Source organism: Hypomesus transpacificus, unplaced genomic scaffold (genome assembly GCF_021917145.1).
Source record: "Hypomesus transpacificus isolate Combined female unplaced genomic scaffold, fHypTra1 scaffold_152, whole genome shotgun sequence".
Taxonomy (NCBI): domain Eukaryota; kingdom Metazoa; phylum Chordata; class Actinopteri; order Osmeriformes; family Osmeridae; genus Hypomesus; species Hypomesus transpacificus.
In genome coordinates this window covers 143,011-154,023 of record NW_025813719.1, presented here as the reverse complement: position 1 = coordinate 154,023, position 11,013 = coordinate 143,011, and the positions used below count along the sequence as shown (strand labels likewise).

The window sequence follows — 11,013 nt, the reverse complement described above, 5'->3', positions numbered from 1 at the left end:
TATGAATCCTATGACCATGAGGATGAATTTCAGAACAGGTTAGCTTTTATTCAGTCCTTCATAGAGGACAATAGTTCATGTTGTGTCTATGTCATGGGTGATTTTAATGCTGACATGTCAGATAAGCGTTTATTCGCACAACATCTGCAGCAGTTCTGTAATGAAACTAAATTAATTATATCAAGCGTTATTGCCTGATACAAGTTTTACCTATATAAGTGAAACGTGGCACACAACTTCCTGGCTAGACCATATTGTAACCACAGCCGATTCTCATGACTCACTGGAAAGTATAGAGATGTGTTATGGGCTGGCCACCACTGATCACATACCAGTTGCTATGCTGCTAAATGTTGAGAGTGTACCCTTGTTGCTGGCCCCCCAAGAAAACTGGACTGGTCAAAATTGACCAAAGAGGTTATGCACAGATATTCTCTATTAACTGACAGCTTACATAGTGATGTTGCATTTTCTAGGGATGCCCTAATGTGCACGGATATGAACTGCAAGGATAAACATAATGCTGAAAAGCTCTGTGCCATGTATGATGATATTGTCAAATGTCTTTATGCTTCCAGTGAACCTTTTATTAATCACAAGAGTAAGGTCCCTAACGCACGGCCTGTCTGGAATGAGTTTGTGTCTGAGCAACATGCTGCTGCTAGAGAAGCCTTTAGAGTCTGGTCAGAGGCAGGCAGACCCAGACAGGGAGTGCTGCTTGATAACAAAAACCTCACAAATGCTAGATTTAAATATGCACTCGTTTCATTAAGAGAAATGAAAACACAATGAGAGCAGACTCGCTGGCCAGAAAGATGCAGAATAACAATCTTACTGACTTCTGGAAGCAGGGCTGGACTGGCCATCGGGCGTACCGGGCAATGCCCGGTGGGCCGGCAGGCATTTTGGGCCGGGCCGGGTCCATTCAAAAAAAAAAAAAAAAAAAAAAAAAAAAAAAAAAAAAAAAAATTAAAATATAATTATTACAATTTTTTTTTTTTTTATGGACCCGGCCCGGCCTGGCCCGGCCCGGCCCGGCCAAGTCACACAGCCGAGGCCGAGGGCCGAGGTCCCCCATGGCACATAGGTGCGTGCAGGCCAGGCAGGCTGTCAACTTCACCTGAAAGTTTAAAAAAAATACTTTGTCCCTGGCGGTCTCAGGCAATTACTCATTATGATTAGTTCTATGCTGGGCCTGGCCCAATCACATACACAGCAGAGGGCCGAGGTCCCGCCCTTGGGTCTCGGCTGTCAATCAGTCACGTCACGTCACTTATTGACACTGACAGAAAAATAGAAAAAACGGAAAGGAGGCGCGGAGAAAGTCCGAGATAAAAAGAGAAAAGCCCTAGAGGCAAACTCTGCAACATGTGCTAAAATATCGGACATGTTTGCCGCGACAGCTGGCCCGGCTTCATTAGCACCTGCGACGGTGGAAATTGCGGCGGCGGAGGCTGAGGAGGATGTCGGTGATGATGGGGACGGAGAGGTGACTGAATGGCGGCCGAGGCCAAGCGCAGAGATGGGTGGCGCTGGCGGCGGCCCGGCCCCGGGGCCGAGCTCAGCCTCAGACGAAGTGGCGGCGGTAAGAAGTTGAAATTTAAGTTTGTGTTGATAAAGAAATATTTGTTAAGCTAGATTCCTAAACTTTAACACAGTATGTAGTTTCCTAACAGTTAGCTCCTGCGTTATAACAACATGTTGTACAGAGTAATCTAGACTGAGCCCGGTCAAAGTGGCTATTTTAGCTAACACAACAGTTAGCCCACTAAACATTTGCTAGCTTTTCTTTGGGGAGTTAAATAGCTCTGTTGACTGTGTATTGAAAGAGCATCACTTTGCTATCGCTATTTGAACAACATTAATGTGAGGAAGCTGTCAGTGTTTAATTGCTTTATTAATTTATTAGGCTTTATGGGTAAACAGCTTTTTTGGGACATGAAAACATAGATAAAACTTGTTTGTGAGCCAGCTTAATAAACAAAATTTAGACAAACATGTATTCCCTGGAGAAAACATGTGTTCTAATATTTCTTTTGTGTGTGTGTGCGTGTGTGCGCTATGAGTAGACTTTGTGTCCAATTTACAGTGTTATTTTAGCTTGCTTGCTATTATGTTATAGTTTGCAGGTGTTATAGCTTACAGTTATTATTTATTATCATGTAATAGTGAAATATTGCTATTTCTAATTGCTAATAATGATTATTCATTAGTAGGTAACCAGAGAAATAACACTAGTGAAATTAATGCTCCTGTCTCTCTCTCTTTCTCTATGTTTAGTCAAGTCAGACTGTTGGAGTAGGAGTGGAGGAGTCACAGGAAGATCAGGCAGTTGTAGACTATTTTAGCCGCCCTCATTCCACAAAAAGGCAGGAATTCTTTAAGTTTCACCCACAGCAGAATGCCACAAACCCTGTCATCCAGAGGCTCTTCACAAGAACGGACGACATGGCATGGAAATGGCTGACTTATAGTGATGAACGTAATGCTTTATTTTGTTTTCTTTGCCTTGCTTTTAGCAAGCCCAATGACCCAAGTTCTTTCATTGGAGGCATGACAGACTGGAGGCATGTGCACCAAAGAATAGAGGAGCATGAGAGAGGCATGGCACATAGACAGTGTGCTGAGGCATATGTATTAAACTGCTCCAGAGCAAGTGTTGATCACCTCCTTGAGGGAAGACAGCTGAAAGGACACCGTGAGCAGGTGAAGAAGAGACGTCAGGTGTTGGAACGTGTGGTGGAGGTTGTGAGAGTCTTAGGGAAGAGAGGCTTAAGCTACAGGCAGGAGCACAATGAAGCTGCGTACACCTTGGACATCAACAGTCTCGACCATGGCAATTTCCTAGAACTTATTATATTGTTGGGGAAATATGATGTGTGTTTAAAGGAGCACCTCAGCAGTGTAATTGAGAAAAGCAAGCAGATCCATGCTTCAGGCACACAAGGCAGAGGCTCTCTCATTACCCTCCTGTCCAAAACAACTGTGGATGCAGTAATCGATGCTATCAAGCATTTAATTCAAGAGAGCATCTCAGCAGACATCAAAAAAGCCGGAATGTATTCTGTGCAGCTCGACACAACACAAGATGTTACAGGGAGAGAGCAGTGTTCTGTGATTTTGAGGTTTGTGACGGATGCAGTCCATGAAAGGCTGGTTGCAGTCGTACAATGCAGCACAACTACAGGACAGTCGTTTGTGACGCTGTTAACAGAAGTCCTTGAGAGTCTGCAATTGGACATAGGCCTGTGCATTGGAAACGCCACAGATGGAGCCTCTAATATGCAGGGTCAATACAGAGGTTTCTCTGCATTAATGGCATCCAAAAACCCCACCCATCAGCATGTGTGGTGCTATGCACATGTCTTGAACCTTGTATTGTCCGATACCACCCATAGCGTCATTGAAAGTGGATCACTATTTGACCTGCTGAACGACATTGCCGTATTCATCAGGGACTCATACACAAGAGTGAGTGTGTGGGAGACCGAGAGCCAGGACAAGAGGCACAAACGCATCTCAACAATTGGAGAGACGAGATGGTGGGCTAAACATCATGCCCTGAGGAAAGTTTTTGGAAACTTTGGCAGACCTGATGGCGGCCTTTTTGTTGAAGTGGTGTCCACACTTTCTGCCATAATGAAGCTGAAGTCACTTGCATCAAATGCAAGAAACAAAGCCAGAGGATACAGAGACGGCTTACTTCGATACGAAACTGTGCTCACAGCTCAGTTATTCCTCCGGGTATTTGAGTTCACCTCACCACTGTCAAAATACCTACAGACCGGAGGAATGGACATCCTCTCTGCACATAGGATGGTCACCACAACACACGATTCACTTACAAAGATAGCAAGAGATTTCCCGGCCGTCAAAGATGCAGCTGACTGTTTTGTCCATTGGGCAAATGAAAAGCTAGAGGAGCAGGATGATCTAGATTTGGAAGTGGAGGCAGCACTACCTCAGAAAAGGCTAAAGAAGAAGAAAGTCTTGCCAGGAGAGATGGCCCAGGATGAAAGCCTCAGTGATTCAGAGAAGGCCTATGAGGTCAATGTTCACCACCAGATCCTGGATACAGCTGTTGAGGCCATGCACCACAGATTCCTCACTCATGGCACTCTGTATGCAGATTTATCCCTCCTACATCCCAAAAACTTCCCCCTCATCCAGACCAGTGGCGGTGCACTCCCTGTATCTGCACTTCAAGAACTCAGCAAGTGTCTAGTTGTGTATGACAGCAGGGCAACTGTTACAGATCTACAGATTGAACTCAGAAACTTGGCACAGCAATGGGACAGGCTGGTACAATCACAATTGGATAACTACGCAACTAAAGCAGTTGAAGAGGAATCAGATGGCCAAGAAGAGATGGAAATAATAAGCAAAACCTGTGTGTCTTGCAAAGAGTGCCCCCTGTGCTGCTACAAAATCCTTCTCAGGTTTAACATGCTGACTCACGCATATCCGCTACTTGGGTTGGCATACAAGTTTCTGCTAACCCTGTCAATAACTCAGGTAGCCTGTGAGCGGTCATTTTCCACCCTTCGCTACATCAAAAACCGACTGAGGAGTTGCCTGTCTGCCAGCAAACTGGAAGCCTTCATGTTGATGGCCATTGAAAAGGATGTCCTTGTGTCCCTTGAAACTGACACAGTGATTGACAGAGTTGCAGAGAAGAGCGAATCAATGAAGAAACTGCTTTTATAAGGTGAGATTTATGATAAATAAATACATTTGTGTTATATTAGTGGATTTAATAAAAAATGTTGACAGAAAATAATGTTGTTATTGCTTTGCTCTCTGCTCTCCTCCTCTCTCAGGGTGCCCTTGCTGTTTTCAGTTGCTCAAGTTCCTGCTCATCCAATTTCATTGCCTTGCTACATATTTGTTCTTGTGGACTATTGGAGGGCCATTCAACATTTTCTCAACCAGTATGTATATCAGACTGTTGTCTAGCTCTATTTATTTTTTTAGTCATCAGTCCTGTCCTGCTATAATGCAATTGGTTTGTATCACTCACTTTTTGTGTCTGTCAAACTCTTTTTTTTAAGGCTGCCCTGTCCCCCAGGGGTGTTCCAGGGATGTGCATTTCATTGGTGTGGACTTCACAGGCATTCTTCAAATTTGTAAGTTTACAATACTGTTGTTTTGTGTTCTTGCTGGCATCCACCTGGATGGTCATAAAGCCTACTACTTTTACAGAGTGACTGTAATGAATGCAACTATCCATTATTGTATTACTTTAAAGACACCAATACTATCAATGTAAATTTTTTGAAACATTCAAATTTTCACTGTTCTCTTGACCCACCTGGCCTCTCTTTCTCTCCCCTTAGGTAATTTTTGGAGTGAAGGATTGCCTTCCCCTGATGTGGAGTTCACGTGTGTTCTTTTTGTTTCATTGTGAGTTTACTAAATAGCTCTTATTTTGATTATAGAAGAGACAGTATCAGATGAATCTATCATATCTGACTGCTCCTTTCTGTCTCCCTCAGAGCACCAAGGTCCATGCAGCCTTTTGTCTCAGCATATGTAAGTACAAAATGAGCTATTATCTCTCTGTTCACCTAAAGATTATTTAAACTATACCTTAACTGATCTCTCTCTCTCTCTCTCTCTCTCTCTCTCTCTCTCTCTCTCTCTCTCTCTCTCTCTCTCCCCCCTCTCTCTCTCTCTCTCTCTCTCTCTCTCTCTCTATCCCCCTCTGCTTCTCTCTCTCTCTCTCTCTCTCTCTCTCTCTCTCTCTCTCTCTCTCTCTCTCTCTCTCTCTCTCTCTCTCTCTCTCTCTCTCTCTCTCTCTCTCTCTCATACTTTAGGGTGCCACTTTGACTTACTGTGTTATAATTTGGTGTGTTCTAGTTAGTGTAAATAAGATAATACATATATTGTGTATACTTCCTGTTGTTGTTGTTCTCTGTTCTTGCATTTTTTGCTGACTGTGAGACGGTTCAAACTGTACATATTATAAGCATTAGTCATTTCAGAGGAGATTTGACCTAGCTGCAAAACCTCCATTGTGCCCAAATACAAATGCAGAACCCTCTCTTCTTCAAAGTCCTGTAATCTGCCTTGTTTTTTTGAGTGTAAACATTTTGTAAGCGTCTAATCACGAGGATCTAATAGTTTTTTTAATCTCCACTCCTGTTTTTACATGTGGCCATTGAAAGAACAAAAGGTTATTTTGGGCTATTATATAAAAGATTAAAATTATGATCGTACCTAATTGTTTAATTTCTATTTTTATAAACAATGTACACGTTTGTATAAACAGTATTTTCATTAAACACTGAAAAGACATCTCTAGCAATGTTTCTTTGACAACCACTTTCACTTCAAGATGGGCATTGTGGCATTGTAGCCATCTCTCCAAAGATGAAAGTCTCTGTAAGTATAGTGAAAGAGTGTATGCATTTTTCAACATGGTTACTCTCATCCATGTAGGCTACTGCGCTTTATTTTAATTGTTGAAACAGCACAATATGCGCATATATCCTCTGGTATGTTGTGTGCCTCCGCATATCGTATAAATAATCTTGGTGGGCTGCCATGGCCAAAAATGCCAGGGCTGATTTCTTGTCCCAGTCCAGCCCTGTCTGGAAGGAGGTCAAGATCATAAATAATAACAGAACTCCCCTCCCTTCTGATATCAAAGGGGTTAGTTGTCCAGAGAAGATTGCTGATCTATGGCATGAGCACTACAGTAAACTATTTAATTGTGTTCAAAGTAACACAGTGAGAATTGATAATCAATATAAAGGTATCTCTGCAGACTTGATAGTTAGATCAGTAGATATTTATGATGCCATCCACATGCTAGACAACAACAAAGCTTGTGGTATGGATTCCATTTCTGCAGAGCATCTAAAAAATGCCAGTTATAGACTCAGTCCATTTCTAGCCATGTGTCTCACTGGAATTATGGTTCATGGTGTTCTACCGAACTCTATTATGTCAGTACTGTTAGTGCCTGTTGTTAAAGATGAGGCTGGTAAACTGAACAGCATAGACAACTGTAGCGCCTCTCTAGTTTGGTGGATTTGTAATGAGAGGTGGCTAACCTGAGTTCGTTAGTAATTGTTACTAACTTAAACCAATTTAACATATGAAAAAAACAATACAACCAACTGTTAAACAAAAACAGGAAAGATTTACTTCAGACAAAAAATCAGTTCTTCAGTTATTGGTTCAACATTTACATGACATCGTAATGCACATGGACACACAATACAAACTAGCCGGCAATGCTAACTACACGAATACCTTAATTCAGTACAGTTCTACGGTGCAGGCCTGAGTGTAGCTCGTGTGCGTTGTAGCCGTAAACAAAATGGCTGTTTCGCCAGGATGGCACAAAATAACAAGGAGCTGGTACCTCGGATCAGCAGTGCGGTAGCACACGCACTGCGGCAGAAGGGCGGCAGCAGGTGAAGGAGAGACCGACCAAATACTCTCGTGGATTTACGAGACGAACCAACTCAGGAAGAAGACTGAGGACGACGACAATCCCGACCTCCACCGGCTCCAACCTGGCACTCGCTGTCGCTAGTCTGGCGGCAAAGCCCGTGCTTAATCCAAAACCGCCAACAGCCAAACTCCTCTTTCTGGGTTATTGTTGTTGGTTGAGATATTCACCCAACAATATAAACATAACACCACTAATGATAATATAAAATCTTCACTCTTGGTATTTTACCGTACGCTACAATTTTCTTCTCCCTCCAACTCCTCCGCTCGCTCTGTCTTTTTCTACTCCAACCTCATCTACCCCAACTTCCCGTGTTACCCTGCCCTTTGACCTCAAACCGGATTGGCTTAACATCATAATCAAAATTAAAGCAACAACATAGATTCACAAAACATTCATCTTACTCTCTTCATATTTGTAACCGGTACATTTTAACATGCGTTTTTTAAACAACAGATATACATTTCCAAATGCTGTATTCAGTAAAACATGAACAATATGCATTTCTCATCAAATCAAAATCATACTCTCAAACCTTAAAGTCTATTTATTAAACTATGAACTTAAGTATTATGTATTCAAACTTTTATATTTATGTAATAGGATTGTTTCAACAGAAATGTTTACCACCCGGGCTACACAACTATCGACCCATTGCATTGGCCAGTATCTTGTCTAAAGTGTTTGAGAGAATTATTTGATTGAAATTGGAAATGTATATTCTGACTGCAGAAAATCAGTTTGGTTTTAAAAGAAAACATGGTACTGATCTCTGTATCTATGCTCTGAAGGAGATTGTCTCAGGTACACAAGTCTTAATTCATCTGTATTTTTATGCTTTATTGATGCTTACAAAGCTTTCGATCGAATTTGTCATGAAAAACTGTTTATGAAGCTAATAGCGAGAGGTTTCCCTAAACCTCTTGTGAGGATTTTGGTGTTCTGGTATGCCAATCAAACTTTTCATGTTAAATGGGACAATGTTGTATCAGCTGCTTTCCATGTTGGTAACGGAGTTCGACAAGGAGGAATTTGATTTCCCTTTTTGTTTAATATGGATATGGACGACTTATCAAGCCAGCTGAATAAGACAAATACAGGCTGTCTTGTTGGTGAATCTATTGTCAATCATCTGATGTACGCAGATTATCTGGTTCCACTCAGCCTGTTGCAACAGATGCTATGGGTGTGCTCTCAGTATGGCTTAGATCATGATATAAAATATAATGCAAAGAAAAGCCACATAATGATAGTCAGAAGTAATCAGGACAGGAAATTAACCTTCCCTACCTTTTATTTATCTGGCAGTCCCCTTGGTGTTTGTGAGGAAATAAAATATCTGCCATGTCATTTCTGATGATTGGACAGATGACAACGATATGTATCAACAGCGCTGTCAAATATATTCTCAGGCCAGTATGTTATTAAGGACGTTTTCTATGTGCTCAGATTCAGTTAAATGTTCCCTGTTTAGAACCTACATAACACCATTGTACACTGCTCATTTGTGGTCTATGTACAGGTAAAGGAGTATACAGATACTGAAAGTAGCCTACAATGATGCTTTTAGATTGCTACTTAATGTGCCAAGGTGGCATAGTGCTAGTCAGTTGTTTGTGTCTAAGCACGTACCAACCTGTAAGGCACTCCTGAGACAACTGATGTATGGTTTCATGTGTCGACTGGACAAGTCTGAGAACTGAATAGTAGAGGCCCTGGTCAACCCTCTAAAGAGCTGCTATCGATTACTTGGAACTTAAGACTACATTGGCACAAAAGTCTTCATACTTTTTATGCACTGTATTATCTATGTTTTATGTTTTCGTTTTACTCTCTTTTTTATAGCTCTATGTCTGTTATTTTATGTGGAACTTGGCGTCTGAAATAAAGATTTATATATATATAAATACATATATATATATCAATGTTTCAGGATTTGTATAACTTTTTACCATTGCATACAAAATCGGAAATGCAATACTAAAAAGATCAGCTTTTGTTAAGAGATCCAAGATTACAAGATCCACAAGGCCTTGGCTAGAAACCAAGGAATGAGTGGGGGCTTGGTCAGCCCACACTCTCCTGAAATGTTGCGTGTGCGTCTTGCCAAGCCCGCGCGTGTGTAAGTTAAGGCTGAGTGTGTGAGGATGTGGAGCACGCGCGGGCAGGAGGAGGGGAGACATTCATTGGAAATTTGGCTAGAAATTAGCCAAGCAAGCATGTTTCAAATATTCACCAAAAATCGACCTTTGATCTTACAGTCAACTTTTTCACAGATTTGTGTTATAAACATTCTCAAGAGTCTTCATATGAACTTGTGATTGAATCAGAGTATCAGTTTTTGACTGGCTGATGTGTAAAGCATTATTTTAGCGTTAGCGATAAGTTCAATTTGCTTTATATCAATCATTTTTGGAGATATGAAGTTGCCTTTGCACACGGTAACATGTTGTAGTGTCTTCCATCGATATACCAAGTTTCGTGTTGATATCTCAAAGATTTGCTGAGACATGACTTCACATCCTGTTTGGCGGCTTTTCTGATGAATTTGATTGGCTGTAACGGACAAACGGTTGTGAGGATCAAAATTCTTTTCGATAACTTTTGTGAGGCTTGGTCTGAAGATCATCTCTGGTAACTTTGAAAAAGATATGACAAAAACTGTAGGAGGAGTAGGCTTTCAAAGGTTTTTGATAAAACCGGAAATAGCGGAAAATCTATATAACCGGAAATTGACGCCATGGTGTGCATTGAACTCGGCTTGATCCAGGGAATCCAAAGGTACCTCATTTTTGAAAATGGGTCATACGGTTCAAAAGTTGCGTGTGTAAACACAAGTCCAACTTTGACCCGTTGGTGGCGCTGGAGTGGTCTAATGGGAGACATGAAACTTGGTGTAGGTATAGAATCAACTGTCCTTAATGAGTGTGCCAAATTTCACAAAAAGTTGTCGAAGGGTTCTAGGGGCTGCCATTGACTTCCATGGAACAAGAATAATAATAATAATAAAACTAACAATAACAATAGGTTTCCTCCTGACGGAGGAATCCTAATAATAAAACTAACAATAACAATAGGTTTCCTCCTGACGGAGGAATCCTAAATATAACTGCAAGCAGTAATGGCGGATTCCTCCAAACATTGCGAATTATTGAAAAATGTATATTCTTGACAAATTGGAACTGTATAGAAAAATCTATGCTGCAGAATTACCAATGGGATACCAAATCTGAAATATAATACCATCAAGATCCACAAGGGCCTATATTTTAACCCAAGGAGTGAAGGGAGGGGGCTTGGTTAGCCTATCCATTCCAGAAAGCCTTTGTGCTTTAGGGCGTGGAATGTAGCGCCACCTATGGGTAATGGTGGGACAGTTGTGGTGTGGTAATTACCCTTGGTCTATACTTTCAAAAAAGCTTGACCAGAGCATACCCCCCGTTCTCAGGGTACCGAGCTTCAGCTCAGTCATGATGCTGGGATGAATGTAGGCCTATATGTAGAGACCGGGGAGACAGACACACCGGCCAGCTGCCCTGATGGGTCCG

General features: G+C 41.6%; 1 protein-coding gene across 3 annotated transcripts; it reads left to right on the top strand.

Moving 5' to 3' along the window:
- The first annotated feature begins 943 nt into the window (after positions 1-943).
- On the top strand, positions 944-6,603 carry LOC124488667. 3 transcript variants are annotated; one of them, XM_047051394.1, is made up of 6 exons: positions 944-4,332; positions 4,863-4,931; positions 5,052-5,126; positions 5,337-5,403; positions 5,496-5,532; positions 5,817-6,603. In XM_047051394.1, coding segments are annotated over exons 1-5 (2,097 nt in total). In that variant the 5' UTR covers positions 944-2,448; the 3' UTR covers positions 5,498-5,532; positions 5,817-6,603. The 3 variants fall into 3 exon arrangements, 2 of the variants coding, with proteins under 2 accessions (XP_046907350.1, XP_046907349.1); XR_006958737.1 differs by lacking the exons at positions 5,337-5,403; positions 5,496-5,532; positions 5,817-6,603 and having other exon boundaries at positions 946-4,708; positions 4,821-4,931; positions 5,052-5,080; XM_047051393.1 differs by lacking the exons at positions 5,052-5,126; positions 5,337-5,403; positions 5,496-5,532; positions 5,817-6,603 and having other exon boundaries at positions 946-4,708; positions 4,821-4,954.
- The last annotated feature ends 4,410 nt before the right edge of the window (positions 6,604-11,013 follow it).

Bases quoted from the DNA above. Each gene is read 5' to 3' on its own strand.
- LOC124488667 (XM_047051393.1), top strand. From the start codon at position 2,449: ATGGCATGGAAATGGCTGACTTATAGTGATGAACGTAATGCTTTATTT.